Consider the following 24434-nt stretch of genomic DNA (forward strand, 5'->3'; position numbering starts at 1 on the left):
CGATGTGGATGGTACCTCCCAGGAAGCACCGCGCAATGTGTAAAATAGCGAAATATATTTCGAGGTAATTCAACTGAAAAAAAACAACTGAAAATCAACCACCCGCGTGCTAAAACAACGTGGTCTCAATAGCGCTACGGAAACGTGTAAAACAAAAACAAAAACCAGTGTCTAAAGGGTTCAAAAGACGTTTAATTAGCGGAACCTGCCCCGCCGTTATCCACCATGCCGATCATGGCAGACTGGGTCGGACTGTGTGTGGCCACCAGCCTGCTGGTAACTTTTCTCACCGCGGCCGGGTACGCGTTGTACTCGGGGCTCCTCTCCGACATAACCGTCCTGACTGGTTTCCCCCCCATCAAGAAGATCACGTTCGTCTACAAGTTCAAAAAAGGTCCGTACGAGAGTTGCGGTGAACTTTTTAAGGAGTCTCACGGCATTGGACCAAAGCTTTCGTGTATCGGAGTGTATTATGATGACCCGAAAAAGGTAAATATTCCCGACGCAAACGTTACAAGAACCGATCTTGTTTTGGTTCACTCAACATTTTAACTTGGGAACAAGACAGTTTTTACGATGTCAACTTGCTTCTGTGGTCCGCCGCTAGATGGCGCTGACGTCATTCGCTTAAAACCAGTCTTTAAGGTACATTCTCACTAGAAAACTGTTGGTGTTTATAATAATTTCATTGATCCAGTGAAATGTTTTCACCTAAATAACCATTTGATTCACATTTCATGTACTCGAACACCCTTCCAAATATTTTTTTTTCTTTAAACAATTTTCTAAGCAATTTATCAAGACCTTTGGAGCAAAGTTTTCTAGAGAGCACTATCATGATCTGGAGAGGATCCATAGATGTCATCAAATAGTAACCATATACCTGTTGTATGTATGCTATTTCAAGGTCGTGAGAAGTAGGGACCAGAGGTCTTAGGTCTATGGGATATACCGATATACTTTATTTAATTTCAATCAATCAATATATATATATACACACACATTCTTTTTTCGTTTTAAATTCATTTCACATTTTTGAATGAGATCTGTTGATCTGCTTTAGCTTTATCGACTGCTTAGGTAGACTCCTTAACTGCTGATGTGCCTTTGGTGTTTGACTGGTGTTCTGTTTGTGATATGTTGGAGGTCCACTATCTACAAGTCCTATAGCGTAATTATTAATCCTCAAACATATTTCATTAAACCACGTTCCATGTGAGTTAAATTTAATTCACCCTCTAACAGTCAAATGAATAAAGCTTGTGAATGTGACAGAAGCTCTTTTGGTTGCACTAGCGCTGATTTAAACACTGTTGCTGCATTGGATCGGCCCGTGAGATGTTTTCCTGCATTCCGAACCGTTCTCAGTGTGAACTCCATCCATCAAAAAATAATCAGCGTGTCCATAAGCAGCGGGCGATATTATCTGCTGGATCTGTTTTCCTAATACATAATCCTGCTCAGGCCCCGGGGCTCCGAAACCCTGCGGATATGCGGTAGTTCCCACCTTCTTAAGAGGATCCAGCTTGAGTTGTATTTTCAAAAGGCTCTTCCCAAACACAAGGAGAAGGCGTGAGACGAGGACTAGCCCGAAATGGTTAAGCGGTACAGTTGGATGTGGTGGGGAGGGCCTCGAGGTTCAGGTTGCAAAAGGGGATTTGTTGAAAACACGGTGGCAGAATGCAGAACGCTGTGTGTCTGACCCGGAGCAGACGGCAGAACTCTCGATGACCTCCGAGAAGATCATTCGTTGAAGAGCTTGAATAATAGTTTTCATAGATGATCACACAGAGCAGGATTTCTGCTATTGGGCCTACTCTCATTGATTTAAATATGCGTACTCTACAATTTAAGGGCACCACAGACTGGCTATTATTGACTTCTCTCTAAATTAGTTTCACCAAAAACTGAGCTTTATACCATTTAAAGGAAGGTTGGTTTTACTGTCAATTTGTTGTATTTGACATTCGGACATGAATGAAGTTGTTTTTTTTACTGTATTAGACAACAAAGTTTCAACTACATGGATACGCATGTCCATAAAGGTCTAACAACACCTGTGACTCCTCTACTGTACTGTCCAATAGGACTCTGTTCTGTAGGAGTGTCATTCAGTCGGTTCTGTCCGACTGCGTCGCCTCCTCGGTGTAGGACCCTAAATCTCACCGGCAAGAAAAGGCTTTGTCCGGCTTCTGAAAGTGGGCAGCGAAGTTGGTACGGTGAGTCGGCCGTGGCTTTACCTTTCACAGCAGGGGGGTCCCCGGTGAGGCCTTTCCTCCTCACCCGGTACGGAGGGAGTTTGAGCTGCTGCCTTCAGGGCATGGATCCAGAGTTCCTACTCACAGTGAGCATATGTTGCATATGTTGTCTGCTAAGTAACTGGTTGCCTGCATTTGAACATGTGATTTTTAGCTCTTCTGCTTTTTGTCTATATTGCAGTGATTTTAGTTTTTTGTTGGCATAATAATGTCTGACTTGGTTAACCTGTTAAAAACAATGTTTAGCATTCTTAATGAACCGGCAAAGTAATGTATGTTCATGTAGTTACAAATTATACTCCAGCTGAGTGGGAGGATCCATCAGCTTCTGGCTTGGCCATCATTCCTATTCTTTTTTTCTCCACATGTTACATACATAAGAGATTCCCTTATTTTTTTAGCAGTCACTCAGCAGCTACATGTGCATGTCTCTTGAATATGCGAATATCTGCCTTTCACCACTTTTGACCTGCGTGACGGTACACTTTAAACCCGATGGAGCCCGACGCACAACAACCAGAAGGAATGCAACCAGAGTCCAGTCGGGGGGGGACTCCGGTCCTCAGCGCTGCTACAAAGGCACTTTTGTTGCGCCCATCCTCCTTTTCCCAAGCTGGCAATTAAGCCGGCAATGGGTGCGAGTTCCTCTGCACAGTCCCATCCAGGCCCTGATCTAAAGTAAAAGTAATTGGAGTAATGACCTCAGCTCATTAGCGTCCCGAGTCTCCCCCCCCCCCCCCCGCCCCTCCCCCCCCCCGACGCCATTCAGCCCCGGCGTCAGGAGAACCAGAGGGTGCCTCTCGGGAATGGAGGACTGGTATTTGGTGTCTAAATAGTGAGACGCTGCCCGTTGGTATTTGCAGTGAGAAAAGTGTCAGCGTGTCCAGTTCTGTTTTCTCACTTTTACCTCCCTTTTTAATCACTTTCTCCGGAGAAACAAAAGACCTCGACAAGGACGTGAGTTGGACTTCAGATGGTTGCCATGGTTACAGGGCCGGAGCGAGCTCTGTTTTTTTTTTTTTCCTTCAAACGGCAAACCGATGAACCGGGCCCCGGTCACTGAACACCTCTCCGGCACCAGCCTCTTCACACTTACAAAGCCAGGGGGTTTCTGACCTAGTCCTCCCACTTCACCACCAACCGGCAACCCCCCCCGCCCCCCACACACACACACACACACACACCCCACCCACACCCTTGAGTCCAACTTTGACTAGTGTCAAAGTGAGCTTGCGGGGGTTGGACCATGAAGTTGTCTGTCAAACTGCATATTCCAAGTAAGCAATACGGGTCAGGGTTTCGGATCCTCGAGCCATAGGATGTCTAAAGACAAAGCCGTGTGATGAGAGGAGGAGGAGGAGGAGGAGTGGTGAAATGACGTGTGTGTGTGTGTCCTCAGGGACCCATGTTTTGGGTCACAAGTCGCTGGAAGCCGTGGGCTTGGTTGTTCATACCGTAATCATTGCATGTGTAGACGTTGTGGTGAATGATGAAGTAATGGAGAATCTCTCTGATAAATGACCGTAAGCCTCCCTGAGTGTTACTTTGTATGCTGTTTTCTTTTCTTTCTTTTTTCCTTTTCCAAAGTCAACTCGCCTATTCCCAGCTGAGACTCTGCAGCCGTGGCTCCTGTAGTTGAATCTGGGGAAACTTTTAGCTTCAGATGTGCTGTCAGTGTATTGAAGATCCTCAAAAGTCACAAACGCTGGTCGTGATGAGGCCTCAGGAGCAAAACAAAGGTTGTGCTTTGGTGCTGCTTCTTTGATCCAACCGGGTCCTGTGATGATCAATAGAACCACCTGGCTTCCACACTGTGAGCCACGCCAAAATGGTGTTGAAAATATCCCCATTTGCTAAATTTCCCAAATGCACCGTTAGTACTTACAATCGTGTGTGCGTATACAAGCAATCATCAAACGTCACGTTGGATACTCTGACAGGGTGTTTGGTTATTTGTTGCTTAAAACAACAAAACCTCAAAACCAAATCAGTCAATCAATCTGCGTACAGTTTTTGTGAAACGTAATCACCCCAAAAGAGATGATTTATTAGCTTCACTCAGGGTTGAGCATCTATCGTAAGATAAAATCAGATTACCGCGATCAAAATTGATTTTAAAATTTACAAAATCAGTCTAGTAGACAATATTTTAGTTGTCTACTACTCTGGTATTAACAATACTCAAAATAAAATAATCTGTTGTTCATCTGCAGCTACCAAAAAAGCTCCTGGATCAGACGTATGCATATTTCTCACATCTTGCAGTTTTACTGTGTGCATGTCAAATTTGAATGTGCATAATTAGCATACTGTGTCGTGCATGGTGAACACCACATTACTGGCCTTTCATGTGGAGGAATATAGGAGGGGGGTGGGGGGGGGTGGGGGCGGCATTGTCGGACACACTGGCTGTGCTAGAAGCCTAGTATTGCTGGATTTATGGACAAATTGGACCGTTCCCGGTTTATTCATTACAAGAGCCTTCAGCCCAGCTCAGCTGAGTGAGGGAGAAAGTCTTGGATGTCCCAGGAGTATTCATTCGTAAAGAGTATCTTCCCTTTCTTCTTCTTCTTTTTTTTTTTTTTTTTAATGGGCACCAGGGTGTTCAGAATGGAGGAAGGAGCAATAATTGCGCTACTGCCAAATGGTCCAATTAGAGCTCAGATTAAATGAGAATCATTTCTCCTTACATTAAACACCTGGCTGACATCAGAGAAGATACCGACGGCTTGCTGTTCCTTTGTGCCCACAAAGCTGATCCTGTATTATATCTCACCAGTCTGCAGAGACTTTGGAAATGTTGACCTTACTGTAGGTAAGAGGACATTTCAGAGTTTTTTCTCGAAAGGGGTTGACTGGCAGGGAGAGCGATGGAGTTGTGGGATTCCAAGCAGCATTCCGTCTCCCCGTGCTTATGTTGTCGCATTGGAAGCTCGGTGTAATTATCGCCGTGAGAATCAATAATGAGGGGAAAAAATGGAAAGGTCAAATGCTGATAAGGCTACGGCGGTTTTTATCTTTTCTTTCATCTATATTTACATCTGATATTTCAGTCTACTGTGTTCTGTATCTCCTCTCTTAGAACCCCTCTGTTTATGCCTTCGTTTGGTCCTTGTCTCCAGGTGCCGGGGCCACAGTGCCGCTATGCCGTCGGCAGCATCCTGAGTGAAGGAGAAAGCCAGGCGGACGAGGAGCTGTTAAAGAGCTACGAGACGTCAGGCTTCAAAGTCTTTTCCTTCCCCGAAGTCACACACGTGGTCACTGCCTCCTTCCCCCACAGGACCTTTTTCTCCGTCCTCCTGGGAATGAGAAGAGTTTACCCACGGCTAGAGCACTACATCAAGGTATTCTGCCTTCACAATCACTTGTTATTTGGGGTTTTTTCAAAACCCAATGGGTTGATCCAAAGAAAATGGAAGGAATATCACCCGTTTTCAAAAAAGGGTCAGCTGCTCAAATATCCATTAGAAGCTCTTGCCTGTATAATGACTCAGTCGGACCACAGGAGGGAAACGTGAGATGTGTGTGATTCCGATGGGATCTAACTCCAAGGTGAGTTCACGTCAAGCGGCATGATCGATCTGACCCAGTGATCGGCACATGTGCATCGGAGGTCATACTGTGGGGTTTCGGGCAGCTGTGTTTTAATAAAAGCCGAGCAGCTTCTTTTTCACATGGCTTGAAGCGTTGGGAGGTGTGTGTGTGTGTGTGTGTGTGTGCTTTCGAAGGGAACGTTAAGACGAAGGAGGAGAGAGGAGGAGTCCAGCTCCTTTATTTAGCACTTTCTGATGAACGATCTTGCGGCGTGCTGCTCGAGGGATGCTGGGAAAGTGAGTCATTGTGTCGAGCTGAGTTTTTTTTGTTTTTCCTTCTTCGTGGATGTGGTTTAATTATGCAGCGCGTGGAAGCAGGTGGCCACACCACAGGTTGTCTCCATCACTGGGCTGCTGCTGCTGCTGCTGCAGGGATGTGTCTGTCTGGCTGCCTCTACCATCTGTTTGACACTTAGCCCGCCCGAGAGGTCAGCTGACGCAACCAGATCGAGTCTCCTTCATCGGTAAAACGTGTATTGGTACATGTCATTTACCGTGTTGAGTCAACACTTAGTTGGCTGCAGGCATTTGTAGGTGTTCAGCTCCATATCAATGGAAGCCCTGTCACATTTAATAGTTAACCAGCGCTCCGATAACATTTGTAAGGTAAAGAGATGCTTACTGAATTCGATAGAAGAATAAAAGCTACTACCGTTTGAGGGGCTTTGATTCCCTTTCCTTAACTTACATAATGGACATTACAATATGTGCAGCTGCCTTTAAACTCTTCACTGAAAGAGTTTCAACAGAAAAGTATAACAACTCAGGTGTTGCAAATGATAACTATAAATTGATCGTGTCTATGAGTCACCTGTCAGTCGGGATGTAATGTGTATTCATTAAGACGGCACATTTCATTACACATAACATCACAGTCATAAAAGAGTCTTTTATGCTTAGAGGTTGAGGAAGTGTATGTAACATGAAGTCTTTTGGTGTTAAATTGCAGTTACCGTGTTGTCATTCAAGTCCGGGCATCTCTCTCGCATCCAATTGACCAAAAACCAGCCGTCCCCTTTTGAAATCGTTGAAGCAGTTAAAACGGCAGCATTTATTACCTGTCGTGTCATGCTCCTTTTTCGAACCTTTCCAACACTGACACTTGCTGAAGGAAGTGGAAGCGCGAGTTGAAACCCTGCGGGTGGTTTATTAGTCAGTCGCCGTTGAAACGTAGGCATGAGAAGAGCTTTGTGAGGCCAATGCCCCGCAAACACTCTTAAGGACTGTTTAACTTTACTCCCGCATTAAAATGCAACAAGAGCATTTGCACTGTAACGCGGCTCGCCCTTTTTAACAGAAGCAGAGCGGCTGCGCGTCCAATCCTGTTGGTCGGTGCGGCAGGCCGTCGACACTCTGCACGTCCCAAGTGGTGAGACCTTTTCAAAGCAGCTCATCTGCATTTAGCGGCCGGCTCGTCGCGGCGGAATGGTTTCCGTCTGTCAGCCGCTTTGAGTCGCCGGCCCACGGTTGGAGGCTGATATTTGCGAAGGCAGAGCATCGATTGGGCCCCGGTGTGTGTTTTTTTTTTTTTTCTGCCATGCTGCCGCGGCCCTTTAGCGCGGCGGGCTCCATCGCAGATGCCTTGGCATCTTGAGGTTTGATTTAAGCACGGTGGCCAGGGCCTTCACGCTGGAGTGGGAGAATAATATTGCTGACATTCACTGAGATCTAAAGGTTTGTAAAAGGCAGACGATGGGACATTTGTTCGCTTCAGGGCACTGAAGTTTCTTGCCAACACAGACGTTATGGGCTGAATATAAAGCGGGTTCCTTTGTTCCTCAGAAATGGCCTTTTTTAGTAACTGACACGCGTGGTGTGACAGTGATCACCAAGTCTTCCTCAGCACAATAAAGATTAAAGGCTCTTTTTTTTTTTTTGAGACATAAGGGCTCCGCATCTCACATTTGCTATTAGTGTCATCCACATGGAGTGAGAGTGATGCAAAGCAGTGGACAGATGCTAGTCCGCAGGCCCTGTTAATCATGCACACTCTCAGCAAAAGGTGACTTCTATTCGGAAAGGTCAGAAAAGGTTGTGTGCTGGACAAAGTGAAGTTGAGGCGGCTGCATACGCTGCAGGATGAAATATCTGGTATTAATTGGAATTGTTACTGTGGGGGGGTCTTGAAAATATTCATATCATAAAAAAAAGAGGACGTAGCACACTTTATGCACGGAAGTAACAACGGGATGTTTTGGGGAGGATCTGAATTTAAATCAAAAGCCCATAAAGATGCTTTCCATGCAGAACTTTTCAGTTCAGAAGTTGCAAATATGTCATCTTTCTGTTTGAGTTGTAGCTGAAAACACTGAGGTGCAGGGACCAATACATGTGGTTAGCTTTATTAGGAAACTATCAGCTTATACTAAGTTGCATTTCCATTTTACAAAATCTATAAGTGCATTCAAATTTGGTTCGATAAAATTAAATAATAACACACTCCGTAGTAGAATTGACCTCATTCACTTTATGCTCATGGTCAGTTGAATTTGACACCTACACAATATCATATATTCATTAGGATTCATCTGGCAAGAGTGGCACCAGCTAGGCGAGTATTGTGCGTTTCTGTGTTTTTCCTGAGGGTGCAAACACTTGTATAACATATTTGTTTCTTTTTTTTATTATTTCTATAAACGTTTCTGTGTAGCGCACATGTCAAATATTCAATTATCCCACACAAAAGGTGAATAGTTGTATACGGACATACTTGCTTTTTACTCTTTATTCCAAAAAAAGAGGGTGAAGTTAAGTCTAAGACCTCAGATAATTGGTTTCCAGCTGTTTTTTATCTTCTGACAATGAGGAAAGAAACGGCACAATAGAGATACCTCTGGTATGTTGTTTTTAATTCAAACCGATTGATTATACGAGTGTACAAAAAATCAAGTATGTTGCATCACGATCCTGCCAGCCGACGCGTCCCACGGGACGCTCCGTGGAGTTTGCCCGTCAAATGTTCAAACATGGCTTTAATCCGCCAGCAACTGGGAATCTACTGTCGGTGTTAAATGTCACATCTGCATATGATTGATCCGATCCCAACTTTATCCTCCGTCGCTCTGAATCAAGATCGGGGAGGGTGGGATTACAGTTTAAGAAGGGTAGTTATTCTTAGACGTGGGACAACTGTTTTGTGCTAGCGGACATCTTACGTGGATCACTTTGAAGACGAACGCTGGCTAGTTTGAAGAAATCGGTCTGTGATCGTGGTGTTAAAAATTCTCTGTGCGGGTACAGTGAGAAAATGAAAATACCTGTAAATAATAACTAGTTAAGTCTTTTGACTCAAAAATATAGACATACTTGTGATTGGATGATTTACCAAAGTAAAGTCCTAATGTATTTCACAAATGGTTGTTTTAGATCTACATATTGCATCTTAAAGCTTCTTCTGAAACCTGCCGGTTGCATTCCTGTGATGTGGCTCGTTTATAGAGAACATACACGCACACACACACACACACACACACACACACACACATTCTCTTATGTCTAAATATTGTTAACAATTTGGTCTTTTGTTGAGGCCGACATGCAAATTAAACGGATTTCCTCCAGTGTCGTCTTGAGGGATTTTCTGTAAAGCAATCCAAGAGGCACTTTTGAACCATTCAAGTACGAGTCCGACAGCAGGGTGGGGGCAGCTAACCAAGGTGCTGAGGTCTGGGCCCCCTCTGAGCCAACCAAAGAAAAAATGGGAAAGATTAAAAAAAACAAAAGAGGCTTAAGACTTTAACTGCTTTATTCGGCTCAGTGACTTTCAAACAAGCCCCTGTTCATTTTGTCAGGGCTGAATGAGTCCTTGGAAAGAGTAGCACCTACCGTGATTCACTGCTCTCTCGGCCCCCTTTGAACCCCACCCCACCCCACCCATATGGGGCTTTGAAATGAAATGTAGACAACAAGGGGCTGCAGATATACTCGTCCTCATTGTGAAACAAAGGCACTCTCCGAAACCTTTTTGAGGAAACACTCTGGTGCTACTGCCTGGCCATGTGACCACGCAAAAAAACCCGGAAACTCCAAATGAATATGAGGTGATTGGACACGGTTAGAAGTGAAGCGGGAGTAAATTGCCGGGGTGACGCTGTACCCCTAATGGAGTGGTGTCCTCCATGATCCCACAAATTACTGTCATCAACACACCGGCTTCAGGAAGCGGTCAAATGTCACCCGGAATTACACGTTCTTTGTTGCCACTGATTGCTGGCGTCTATTTATTTATTTTATTTCCCGGACCTGCTTAAATCCAACAGTGTGTTACTGTAGCTAAGACGAGCGTTAAACGCAGCGTCGGCACGTCGCCAATTTTGATCCAAAGGTCACACCGATCCAAAGGTCATCAAAATGTATTTGCTCGTCTTTTGGAGTAGCGCTTGCGTATTCGTCACCAGGGAAACTGGAGAAAATCTGATGAATTGCCTCAAACGAGGAAGCGTCAGTGCTGTGGGGGGGGGGGGGGGTCGCAGAGGAGAGATCTAATTGATGCAAAGGCCGCCACTCATCTCTGCTTCAGGGCCAGCGGCTCAGGGCTAAATTAGCTGCTAATAACACAGCACACCTCAGTCTGCCCCAGGCGGTCAAGTGGTATTCTGGGTAATGTACGGCTTAGACAAATAAAAAAATTTTTTTTTAAAAAGACTATCACGATACATTTTTGTCCATTTTTAGTCAACTGTGGTAAAAGTTCTGTCAGTGGAGTTTTTTTTTGTTTTCATTTTTGTGTTTTCTCTGTTGATAATAAGCGCGTTGCCCCGCGGGATGAGATGGAAGGCATGGTTCTGTGGTCATGTTATCTGTGAGAGGGACGGTCTGTGTACCCCCTGAAAGCCGTTATTATCGGCCATCAGGTGCTGTTTTGCCTTTTTGAAGTCATTCTAACGTACTGCAGTTGGTAGTTGTTTGGGACGCTGCAGCATTTGGTACATGAATATGTCTTGGTTCTCAGTTTTCAAAAGCCTGTGTGAACACTCACGCTTTGATGGAGGCTATTTATCTGTTGTTGTCTTTTCGTCCGATGCAAGAATTATGCAAGAGACATTTGGTGCAGATAACTGGCCCGCCTTGGCAAATCTGACCGGATTGATCCTGAAATGACGAGTGCATTGAGACTAAGACCTTTCCATAAACTCTTTTATTTCTGGTTTCTATGACGCCATACATCCACCTCAAACCTCTCCATCACTGGAAGGAGGAAGCGCTTCGGGTTTGGCTCCGATCGCCTTTGACTGTTCACACGGGGATCTTTAAGGAAATAGTCGTCCGTGTACTAAGGGTCGTTTTTTTTTCAAGGCTTTTTTTCCGTGTTGTGTAAAGAGGTCAAAATGTTTTACTCTTTCAGTAAAACAGGTGAAAGGTGATTTTTTTTTGTGTGAAGACAAAACGACACCAAAAATATTCTACCACTTTCCAGATGCAAAAGTTATAATGTGTAGTATACTATCTGCATTGTAACAATTGAAAGCATAAAATACTGACCTTTTAGAGCATGTGGTTTCCACAGGATTCCTTCCGTCCATTGTATGGAGCTGAAAGAGGAAACTAAAAAAAATGCACAATACTCCACTTTAAAAAAATATGAATAAACAAAAACATTTTGTTTTGTGACTTCAGCGGTGAAATAGTCAGAAACCATGTGCATGTATTGCGTGGAATGTGTGCCCTTGTAAGCGCACATGATAAAAGGAACAGAGAAAAGCTCCATGTGGCGACTCGCGGTCCAAAAGTCCACAGGGAACCTTCATTGATGACACTCTCATTAGATTTAAATTTAACCCGCACAAATCCAAATGTGTGTAAAGAAACACTTTGTATGGTGCGTTATACTGTGCACACGTGCAAGAATACACTCTGCACTAATACTCACTTAAACACGCGTCGTTCACGGTCTAAAACACCTCTTTTCGTCCTGATCTTTTGAAAAATTCAAATTGTAGTATGCTTTTAGTTTGGGGCTGACTTTACCCATATTATTTTTATCCTTTTTATTATCACCATTAATAATTACTGTGATTTTTTGTTGTTGTCATTTCTACCTTGACCCACCTTGCTTTCACTGGTTATTTGGAAGCAAAAATCAAGCAGATTTGTTTCTGTTCAACTTTGCATTGATCAATGGGCCCGTTTCACAGCTGCTGTTCTGACGTGGCAGAGCAGGGGTCAACAAAGGTGCAATTCATAACAGACATGACATGTAATGTAACAGGAGTGTCGTATAAATTCCAGTGAGCCGGCAAGCACATGGACCAAGTTCCACCTGACATCATTAATGTTAATAAATAGACCTCAGAAGAGCCGAGGTAACAACGGCTCAGATGTAATTCATGCCGGGATACCGTGTTGTCATGCATGCCTTTTTCATCAATACGTTTTCCTCTTTGATTGATTTGATTTGTTAGGGCTTGTTACGCGTCACTGGTGTATTTCGGCTACTTATGTTGGGTTTTGTCGTGCTGGTGGCTAAATGGAAATCGCTATAGAGTTAAAAATGTTCGTACTCCCAAAGAAATGGTAAATTGTACTTAATACAGAAGAAAAAGCCTTGTTTCCCCATGGTCAGAATCCAGTAAAATGGCTGGGAGCACTTATCTGCCACTTTTGTCCCCCCCAGCTGTCCTCTTTTGATGCTGACAGCATGGTGTTCAGTTCCTTTTGCCTCCTCTCCTCAGGAGAAACGGAGCCTTTTATTGCGGCGGCGGTTGTTGTTTGTATTCGTCTGGGGACTCTGAAAGATCATTTGTCATCTGTTTTCCTCCTTTCTCCCCCATTTATCTCCCCCAGGTTACCAGTTCGTCAACTTTCTCCATCAATTTTTCACTGTCTTTATCTCATCTCGTCTGACGTTTTCTCTCTTTCTCCAGGAGGTGCACTGCCCCCTGGGAGGGGTGTCACTCCGAACTTTGCTTCTTCTAGACACCGTATGATGCTGGAAAGCGTCAGCACCTGGGAATGAGTTAGGATTATTGCCCATTATATATATATATATATATATATTGATCAAATGATGGCCTTTGAGCGCAATATTGCACGATATTCTAAGGGGGGCTTTTCTTTGTGTCTTACCCTTTTTTTTTAGACAAAGCAAGAGAGTCAAAGATGCCATTTGTCCTCTGGGTCAAGAGGTAGGCATTTATTTAACTGTTGTCTGCCGTTCATATAGATTAAACCAGTAATGTGTTTAATAATAACACTTCATTGAAGGATAAATTGATAATTAAGGTAACAGTTGGCATGGATTTGTGGGTCTTCATAAACCAAGCAGCCAAATGAAGCGACATTAATGAGAATTCATATATGGGATTTCTTTTCTTTTCTGGAGTTATTTGCCTCTCTACCAAACCACCCCTGATAGCTTGTGCATACTGAAGCTTTTATCTCATTTATGTCAGGCTTGACTTTGGTTATTGTGCCTCATTCGCTAGTTGAACCGCGGTCCCACATGGTCCCAGAATGCCTCTTTATTCACTGGTGAAATATTGTTTTCCCCACAACTCGCAGCTCCTCACTGGAGAGAAAGGGACTCTTCTTTTATTTAGTATCTCATTGAATTGCTTCTCATAAGGGAAATTACTGGAAACATGAAGAAGATCCACCCCAAATATTTACTTTTCTTGAAAGCAAGACTCGTACTAACTCAAACATTACATCTAAATGGAAACTAAAGAAAATACTGTTGAATAATAATTTTAAGAAATATTATGTACAGATTTTACACTTGGATTGTACATCTAAAGATACTCTTCTTAAATCTACATTGAGCTTTTAAATTGCACCTGCTAACACCTTGACTGTTAAGCAGACTCTAACTAACATTGATTATTTGATTAGTTGTAGAAACACAAATAGCACTCCGGATCGATAAGGAAACATTGTTGTTTTCTAAAAATACTCCGATGTCACATGCGAGGTGTTTGCACACGGGTCCCTTGCGGATGTTTTCAGTTCCCGGGGCGAGGAACCTGCAAAGAGAGGAGGCCAACACATGGTCTCCTTCACGTGGACAATCCCTTATCAGGTCCTTCAGGGCCTGCTGCAGAGGGTCCACGAGCACACAGCTAGCACGAGAAGGTGCTCGAGGTGAAGCCACTGGTCTCCTCCACGTGTTTAAATGCATTCATGGTGATTGATGAACCTGCTTATGGTGAACAAAAAAAAAAAATGCATTCAGCCTCTTTAAAAAATGATGAAGGAAGCATCATGTTCTCTTGGCCTTGTAATTCATCATGCCCTTAATAATGGTTAAATTTAATGAGGCTTTTATTCCCTGAAAAACTAATTAATATTTATCTTTTCAAATATACTTGTAAATGCTGCAGAGAATGTGAAGGCAGAAATCACCATTCCATGATCCTGTTACTCTGGACCAACACTGCAGGAGGAAATCCAGACTAAATGTACGACGTCATTGTCCTCAATCCCCTCCCAGATTACAAAAGTCTATCCTCAGCATTTCCACTGTGAGTTTAACTATTTACCTGTCCTGTCCTAAGATTATTTGGATAATAAAATGATTGAAATTTTTGATGTATAAAATGGGAAAATGAAATCAGTGGGATGTTTGGTTTTGGTACATGAGAAATTGATTTTTGAAATAGTTGCCAATCGGCTCTCTGGAAATCTTGCCATTGAGCAAATGAATAATCCTCTCAACTCTAAACCCTACTTATGTTTTAGAAAAATGCAAATTATGTTCAACTTCACATTGGTTGCTTGGTGACAACCCAATTAGGGCGTTGGACTTGGATAATAGTTGAACAAAACGCTCTTTACCACAATGATTATGGGTATTAGCTGCAGCAGTCAAGATGTTGTTGAATGCAAAATAATGATGTTTTGGTTATGTCTTGAATCTCAAAGCATCTTCTCACATCCATCTCTTTATAAAACCAGCCAAGCCTTTTTTTATTAACTTCCTTGAGAACTTCCATGCAGCCCTAAAAGCAAGTAATGTTAAGAGCACTCTCTGGGAGAGTGAAGCCTTTCAATGAACATCAATCTATTCATAAGCAATTAGCACTTAGCAGTCTCTTATTCTTTTCTCACTTGTCCGGACATCACTTTTGGTCTGAAAAGTCAGAAGAAATCCCTCTGCAACTCCTGCAAAAAAGCAGCTTTAGGTTTTCATTAAAAGGGCTTTATTTGACACTCTGAACATTAATAGAGTAGAAAACCCCTTTTTGAGGAGTCATTTCTACCTGAGCAGAGTGTAAAGTTGCTCTGATGTGATGCAAGCTTCTCAAAATGCAATTGAAATGCTCACAATCTTGTATATATTGCACCTTTTTATAATGGAGAGAACATTTGAAACTTAAATGGTCTCATACAGCTTCTCTTTTTTTTTCCTTTTAAAATGAGTTATTATAAGAGGGCTGTTCAGTTTCTGGGCGAATAAACTGAAAGGAAAAAATACATTTTAACCTTAACCTTAAATGTACACCTTACAAAATGCGATACACATATAATGATTCATTCAAAGAATTATAGCTACATGAGTCATAAATAACAAATTGATTTACTGTGGAAAAACAAATCTAAAAATGTAAGCTGGACTGCATTAAAGAATAGTACATATTAAACCAGTACCTTCTTCACGAAGGACCCAACAGGTCCCATCGTTGCTCCACATAATTGCCGAAGTTCACGTCGACATTTTGTAGCACCTAATGTTCACCTGACGACAGAGATTATGTTTCCATTTCCTGATGACATTAAACCAACGTTCTTCTTATGGATGCCATTCAAAATGTGGAATCAAACATCACAAAATCCTAACGGGAGGTTCTGAAGCACACAGATGTCTATTATGTACTTTTATATACATTTCCACTGACGTGTGTTTCTTCTACTGCCTCTTCAGTGTAAATGCAATGCTTTTAAAGGCCGACTTTGGCATATTTCCGTCCTTCTTGAATCTATCAAGTGTGTCATTGGTCTTCGTCCACCCTCATTTGGCACATCTTGATCAGCAGTAGGCCTTCCATCTTTCGAACTGTCTCTGCTATCCTTTGAAATGCAACCTTGAGATCAAACTAATCAAATTTAATAACCATCCATTTTACTGTGACAATCAAAAATAAATAGAAAATTCGGACAAATCAGAATTTGCCACTTGAATATTAATGCTGAACGTAGCTGTTGTACCGACAGTGGGCCCCCGTTTGGCTTCATTTTCACATTTGATCATTTATTGATGGTCCGAACTGCAACATTAACGTTGTGTGTGTGTATGTGTGTGTGTGTGTGTATGTCGGCACGCATGTGTTGCGCATCAATATGCGATCTGTGGCATCATCTGATGAAGCAAGCCGACATGCACAGCTGTTCCTGTAGGAAAAGTGCACCAATAATTGATGCCCCTGAAATCCCTGAAACTGACAACGTGGTTCCTGCAGACGACATCCAGGGGAACGCCGCTGCTGTCACATCTGGGCTGACGGACAGATGGTGAAACGATGGGCCGGAGTTTTTAAGAAGTAATTTGACTGTGAAGAAGTGTTGTTCAGCGTGTCTTTGCATGTCGGATTATGAGCTCCTACCTGCGGCTGTTGTCCTAAACGCTAACGTAAACCTACCTGTCACGCACACGCACAGCTCGACTCGAGCGGTTTCCACTCTTGGAGATGATGACATTTGTCTGTCATGGCGTGAGAAATGATTCATGGTCTCCGTACTTGGGCTCACATGGTTCAAGCCAACGATGAGACACGGGGCCGGGAGATGAAGGGATAGCGCGATGTGTGAATTGCTTCATGAACATAAATACCAAGCTTCTGTAACACACACTCCACGCCCTTTTTTTTTTTATTAGAGCCGGGGATCTCAAACTAATCGAGGCCAGGGCCCCCTTAGAGTGGAGAACACGAGCCTTCTCTGACAACTTAGACATTATTATTATTATATTAGATATTAGATGCTTATCTATTTGTCTAAAACCTTTCAGCCTAAATACGTGTTTGCGTGGTGCTAAACGCAAACATATTTTCACTTTGAATAATGTTAAGAAGAGAAAATATTCCTTTATGTTCTTGGCACTGCAGGGAAATTTGTATAAAGTTCAAAATGCATTTGGACTCCACTTAACAGCGTTTCCCCGGCTACATTTTTTCAAGTAATTGATCTTGAAAGCTTTTTTTTTAAAAAAATTAACAGAAGCGAGACCAGCACGGCCCTTTTATAAACCAAGACATTTATAAACCTCCCCCCGTCTAAAGCTGACCGGGGATGGCAGTTCTGGACACACTAAACGTCACATTATGTCAAGCGAGCGATTTGAGTAAATATAAGCAAGTCACCTAATTGATCCCCTGGGGATGCTGCACTGTAGCTGCAATGCGTTCCTACTATTGCTCGACGTTTTGCATACGCCGAAGGGGGCCGCGAATGTAGCGGACATCGGATGTGCATGAGCGGAATACCAAAACGTGGTGTGTGTGAAAGGTTAATGAGTCGGAGAAGCGTAGAACTGTCACGCGAGACTTCGACGGGAGTGAGCCAAGCAACGGAAGACGAGCGGCATCTTAAAGGCAGCGCTCGTGACAAAGGATGTGTTGCATCATCGTGTGTGAAGCGAGAACGGGAGGGGTGATGCTTCAGAGGGGTGAGGTCCCCACACACGTGACCAAGTTATTCTCACTCATCGTTGAAACAACACAGACTCGCGGGATTACTGCGTCTGTGCTTGTATCCTCTGCTCACTGTATGCAAGCGCAAAAAAAGAGCAAATCTCCCAGTGTTAACCAGTATCTCCGGTTATTATTTTCACCTTGGCAGTGATGGCTTTGCACTTTCAAAGTGTTTTAATCTACTACGGGAGTGGGATTGTTGCTATATCACAAGGTCACCGAGAAATGCAGGATCACCAGATTGCACCAAAAAAAAAAAAAAGTCAGGCCACCAGCCCCGCCGGCCTCGGGCCACGTTTGGTCTCGGCGATAACGGCGCCGCCCTCAGAGGGTTGCGTAGCTGCAGCAAAAAGCGTTTCTTATGTCAGAACTCGAGGCTTTTCTCAACAAAAAAGGTGTTTTTTCTGCTCTTCTTCCAACTGGCGAGAGTTCGATTGACACATGGATCACCCAATCACTGTATTAAAAAAATAAAAATCATTGTCCACCTTTTTACAGAAAGGTGTCAGATGGTTCTGTGTTACAAACCATTTGATTGGTCATGTCACTAAATGTCCAGGCACTGGAGAAAACGCACATGGGTAATTTATTGTACTTGCTCAACTTGCTTTGATATTGTCCCCCTATGAACTGATCTCTCGCAGGCGAGGAGGCTGTGTGCTCATCCATTCCTCGAGATCTACAGAGAGGGTCTGATCCAATTCATGGCCCCGTTGGCCCGGCAGGGAGATTTCTATGTGCCTGAAGTCCGACAGGCCGAGAGGAGGCTGGTGGAGAGAGAGGATTCGCACAGTGACTCCGAAGGCTCAGGTACGTGTGGACCTATTGAGGTTTCCGTGTAAAAAAAACCCGGTTATACTATACAGGTCCTCATTTAGCATCCCTACCTAACCATTATTATACCTTAATCAAGCTTAGTCTCCATATTTGATTGTCACCTCCTAAATTGATCAGGCCAACAAATGCCAGTTACACCTAAAAGCTGTTTTCTCCATCCATATAAAACGTATTTAAGGGCATCTTGGCACAATGCAATACCTTTTTCCTTTCTACAACAGTGAGAAACTGAAGGGCATCGTTCGAAAGCATGAATGAAGATCGTTAGGCAAAATTAGTTAGTTTCTATGCAATAAAAAAGAATTCCGCAAAGAGTCTGATTCACAAAGATTGGCGCCACTATCCACACACAGTTACAGTGCAATTATTAGCCGCTTATGTCAAATAAAGTTTTAAAGCTCAGCTACACTTCAATCATTTTGGAAAATACAAGAAATACAAACTACAAGAATAATACTGGTGGATAAATAATGTTTTTATATAAAGGAATAAGCTAGTGTTGCTTGCCTGTGCTTATATTTTCCCTTTTCCACTCTCTTAATTGCCTGGAGGGACCTCTGGTGAGAATCTCCTGACGTGACCTTTGGCTCCGGCTAACCCACTCACAACCACCAATTGACCTCAAGCGCTTTGTTTACTTTGCTACGTGCTAAATGAAAATGTTTTTAAAAGCTGCAGCGCTTTGTGCTCATTTGCGTTGGCGCCGTAAAATGATTAGCCAAAAAAAATCAGTAGGGGACTCAGAGACGCTTTATGACACTGAGGTCCATGCTTTGGATCATTCGGCTGTCAGAGCTGCCACTCCAATGGAACCCAGAGGGGGGGGGGTTGGACCTCGCTTTCATGCTGCTTTGTTTATGAGCAGAACCCGCAGAAGCAAACCCGGGATCGACACCTTCCGAGGCGTTAATGAAAAGCGCAGACGCAACAGCTGCTGGCGTGCTGGTGTGCTGCCACGCCGAGTCACCGAGGCGCCGTCCACGGCTACACGGAAAACTCACTTGAACCCCGTTCCACCTGACGCCAATTTATCCTTGTACGAGGAGAGACATTTAAGGGGATGTTTTCAAGAGACAGCCCTGGCTAATGCGAGATCCAAAAAAAAAAAAAAAGAGTCTAATCATGAGTTGTCATGGAGTGTGAAAATGAGCTTAATTGGTGATCACAGCCTCTCACTATTAAGTTGCTACAGCTTTGTTGCAAAGGACATGTTATTTAATTCAGTACAATTCAATACAAGCCAACTGTATAATAATCTATAGCTCAGCTGAAACCTAAAGGACAAACAAAACGAGTAAAGAGTTAAGTCTAAAATAAAGCACTCAGTCAGAGTACTGCGTGTGCTCTGATTGATTGATTCAGGGACTTCGGTGTCCACAATCATCCTATATTATGGATTGTCTTTCAGATTTACTGAAGGGAAATCCATTAATTTTTTGATTATACCTAAAATATGGGTGCGACCTTTCCCCTGACTCTAGTGTCTCTGTAATTGTTGCCTCTACAGAAATAAATCGAGGGCAATTCTTCACCAATAATCTCCTTTCACATTAAAAGTAAATTACTTTTCACTTGCAAAGCTCCAAAAAAAAGCCACTTGGTTATTTTCCCAGGCGTTGCGTAAATTATTTACACGTAATATGTTTGTCTGACACCTCCCACATCTCCACAGAAAACCACACCCCAAAAAGTCCATTTGGATCCCCGATCTTTGCCACGGAAGTCATTTAAGCTGCGAGTTGTTGACAGTCCCACAGCTTCCGTGGTGCCGTTGGGGCAGAGCGGGAATGGCATTTGGGCCCATGAATGTGAATAATAATGTGACAGGCAGCCATGCTCTTGTCACACTGAGACCAACTCAAGCACACCAGTGGAGCATTCAGGACACCGGAGGCGTGTCTTTGGTCCAGTTTCCCCTCCGCCCGCCCGTCTCAGTGACTGGATCAAACCGTGTCATGTCACAAATCTTCCTGATAACGGCGCAAGTCTCTCAGGTATCTGAATTAAGCGTTTTTAAATGACACCGTTTTCAAACATTTTCCTCTCAAGGAATAATTTGAGAAATGCCGTTTATTGTTATTTTATTAAGTTAGATAAGAATATCACTTCTGATATCTGTCTGAGTATCAAGCTGGAGCCAATAGCTGTAGGTTTGTAGCATAATGACTTGTACAAAGAGAAACAGTCACACTGAAATATCTGCCTGCCTGTAGCTCTACAGCTTGCTCATCGATGTTTTATATATATTTTTATTTGATGTGCACATAAACAGAGAAATGACCACTGGTTGCTTTATGGAGAAAAACCTACTGTGGATATTTCTCTGCCTGCTGCAGTGACTGCTGTTGTACTCACTGTGAGGTTGCCTGGCAACAGGCAGAGACTGACCAATTGATGAGAACACGGTATTTATTGAGCTTTGAAAGTGCTGGTAGGCAGACTTTCAAACTTAAGCGTAACATGCTAATTATGTCTCCGTGAAGTCATTTTGAGATCGCACATTCCAACCTAACCTGCGATGATTCTGCAGCATCTTTCTGATTTCAATAAAGAATCAACAGTCACTCAGTCTGGTGGAGACGGAGGCCTGAAGGCACCACTCAAACCCCTCCGATTAAATGCAACCGCAGTTTTTGCGTTTATAATGAAGATGGTTTTCCTAAAGTGTGTCCTCCAATCCAAATTGGATTTTTCTTTTCCCCACTGACTGATTACATTTTGCGACTCGCTTCAGGTGCTCATCCAGCCAACAGCAGACAAACTCCTTGTTCCATCGGAGCTCACTTTTTATTTCATTCATCTCTTGGCTCCATCAATCAAATGCACATTGAGTGAGTTCAGAATTTTCAAAGAAAGTTTGTGGCATTGCTAAAATATAGTTAATATTATTATATATATATACATTATATATGGAGTTTATTATTAAATTTGTAAAGCGCAGACTTGTATGGTTTGCATTTTGTTATTCTCATGTATTAATTTTCCCTTCCTCGCGGTATAAATCCTCTCATAGTTAATATCGCTTGTCAAGTGCCTGTGTGCTCCATCCATTCAACAGTCTCATATAATGTAAATATGAACTGATTTTAACCGGCAACATCTTTAGTAATATGATATTTTTGGTACGGGTTACACAACAGATAGATGTGCTTTACAGCACAGATGAAACGTTAGTTTAACCTCATTAACTTTCAGACGTACTCCTGATTAAAATGTCGGACTACTTAATGTTCTGTACTAGTTGCAACAAAATGTCCCTTCAGGCTTCTGTCACATTACTCATATGAAATGTTATTTCTTATGTGTATCGTAATCGGGTCTGCGGTCAATAACACTCCGTCTCAGTGTGAGTAGGTATTGATTCGAGAAGTGCGTCACGTGGAAACACTCACAGCCACAAAAAGGTCGACAAAAAGACACGACAGGTGTGAAGTGGATCCTGCGAGGATCACAATGAAGAACGGAGGAGTGGATTGGTCGAGCTGGCTCCACGACCCGGAGCGCAGCGTCAGAGGAAATGAGCTGATTTATAGGAAACATGTGAGCAAAGATGAGCAGAGAGAGAGAAAAGGGTTTAAGAAATGCAATCTCTGAAATACTGTATCACTATTTAATTATTTGCTTTGCTATAGTCCAGTAAACAAAGGAGTTATGCATCACAGTGGTTTGAACCGTGTACCCTGACTCTTCTTTAAATGGGACCATGAAATTTGCAAGCGATATTTATGGCTCCCGTGGGATCCCCAACGACTTTTCCTACAGCGCCACCTTGAGGTTGACATTTGTGTATTTGATTTGAAATGTTTTAATATTTATGAGATGGATGATATCAAATAGGATTTGGTACAGACACCTACTTCCCCCTCTGGATGAATTCAAATAACTTGAGTGATCCCATGACTTTCCATCCAGTGCCATCATCAGGTCAAAGCTTTAAGTTATTCAGCACTAATTATGTGCATGACTAATAGAATTCCTTTGCATCCTTAACTGTACCGCTTAAAGCTAATCAGCAAACGTTTATGAGCTCAAATGTTAAACAAGAGGATGGTGTGAGTGTGCTAACCGTGTCTTTGGGAGCATGTTAGCATTTTAGCCTCCAGCGAATTGTGAAATAGAGAAGTTATTTTGAGCCAAAGTCACATCGCAGGCTCCAATCCCGTCCTGCAGATTTTGGTTGAATCCCAGCGCGGCCTAGAGTTTCTCATGTGGTGTTTGTTTACAGAACTCCTCTCGCCATCTGTCCATCCCTCCCGTTTTGTTTCATCACTGCTCCAGGGTCGGACTCAAACAGCGAGTACAGCTCAGGGAGTGGGGTTCTCCCGTTGGACAGCAGAGAGGCGTCCCCGGCGTCCCCCGTCCGCTCGGTGGCTCCCCGGGACGAGGAGGACAGAGGCCACAGGGGGAGGAGCTCCAGGGGAACCTCGCTCGGGGAGCCGGGCTGCGAGCAGGCGACCGGCGGACAGCGGGCCGAGCGAGAGGAGGACGAGAAGCGCCCAGAGGCTCAGGAGTGGCTGGGGGCCGTGGTGGGAGAGGAGTAAAAGCTCAGTCGGACGATCAGAGATTATTTAAAGGATGCAAATTGAGACGGTGACGATTACAAAAGTCTGTCAGTACGGGTTCTTTTCTAAAGGATAATTTAATACATAACCAATGAAATGAACAAAACTAATACTGTGTTAATTAATACTCCCACTACTGTCAGACTCCCCTACCCTCCGTGCCCGTTTCGCTCTATAGAATATTGGCTTATGTTACACAAAGAGGAGTAAATAGTGGATTAATTTGCATTTGGTGCTCCAGTAATATGCATGCAGGACCAACTCTGAATAAACAGCGGTGCCCATGTTCATGGTGAGAAGGAACATGTCCGATGTGTTTCTAATAGTCAGTGAACAACACAGGAGGACTGTGGAGAACACGTTGCAGCAGGTTTTGGCCTTTTTTAGTCTTTCCATTGGATCTGTTGATAGTATTACAAAAATATGTGTAACCAGACTTATTCTTTGCTCTTTTAGTCACCTTTTTAAAGTGAATGTATTTAAATCTACTAGATTTGGTCAGAAGAAATGCTGCAGAACCTTTTCAGGTAACCTGAGTGTCTTGAATTGTTTTTTTTCTCACAGAAGTAGAGATGTTCGTTAAAATTAACATGATGCATGAATTGACTACATGTTAGAAAAAACCTTTTACTTGAAATGCCTTTAACTTGCTGTGCTTGTGCTAACCATCACTTGCATTATTAAACCACACGTGTTACTGTCAGAGGATTCTTCACAAACGTACTGAATTCTGTTTTTGGTTTTTGACTTGTGGGGCTTAGTTTTATTCATTGAGGCATTGAAATTACTATTAGCACATAGAATTAACAAAGATGTGTCAGTCACCTCCTATGCCAATTATCCTTAGAGGGTCGCTGGGGAAGTGGATTCAACATAGCGGGCATGCACCGCTCTTTATTAACATTGTGTGCTTTGTTCAAAGGGTTACGTGTGTTTTATTCGCGCTGTGTGTTGACATGGATCTGTTGATGATGCACGTGTTCTGATCTATAAAAAGGACTTCATTTCCAAAGAGGAAGGTGTGAATGAGTGCATAATTACCTTCTCCGGGTGGTTCTCACGAGCACCCCTGAGATGAAGGACGGGGTTATTGTTGGTGTTCAGCCTTCTGCCACGACCAGTCCAGGAGAAAGATGGCATGTGACCATTAATATTCATTTCACTATCGCTGTAAGCAAATATCTGTTATTTTGCCTCTTCCTGAAATGTTCCTCACACATCCATTCCCCTTCCCATAAGGTTCTGTCGAGCTGTCATATTGTGTTATTTTACTTTCTCGGCCTTTCTACCATCTGCTGTGTCTTTGCACATGCTAATTACCAGCTGCAACAGCGGCTCTGGTATAGTTTTTACCTTGTGAGTGTGTGTCATTGTGACAAAATGTGGTCCCGTAGATGCCAACAATAGAGGGAACTACCACAAAAGCATTTGCCAGCTGTTTATATTTGTCTGACAGTCTTTGTATTTGTGGACGAAAATTGCCCCAACTTGGTTGGATCCAATTACTAAAATGATTGAAAATGCAGATATGGGGCATTTGAGGTGCCGTCTAACTGATCA

The 24434-nt window shown here is 43.1% G+C and overlaps 1 protein-coding gene across 2 annotated transcripts; it reads left to right on the forward strand.

Annotated features, from left to right (window-relative positions):
* Positions 1-10: 10 nt before the first annotated feature.
* On the forward strand, positions 11-24174 carry LOC119229770 (testis-expressed protein 264 homolog). 2 transcript variants are annotated; one of them, XM_037490465.2, is made up of 4 exons: positions 11-489; positions 5381-5602; positions 18120-18285; positions 22538-24174. In XM_037490465.2, the coding sequence occupies exons 1-4, from the start codon at positions 226-228 to the stop codon at positions 22882-22884; spliced, it is 999 nt and encodes a 332-aa protein (XP_037346362.2). In that variant the 5' UTR covers positions 11-225; the 3' UTR covers positions 22885-24174. The 2 variants fall into 2 exon arrangements, with proteins under 2 accessions (XP_037346362.2, XP_037346363.2); XM_037490466.2 differs by having other exon boundaries at positions 22591-24173.
* Positions 24175-24434: the final 260 nt, after the last annotated feature.

This window comes from Pungitius pungitius, chromosome 8 (assembly GCF_949316345.1).
Source record: "Pungitius pungitius chromosome 8, fPunPun2.1, whole genome shotgun sequence".
Taxonomy (NCBI): domain Eukaryota; kingdom Metazoa; phylum Chordata; class Actinopteri; order Perciformes; family Gasterosteidae; genus Pungitius; species Pungitius pungitius.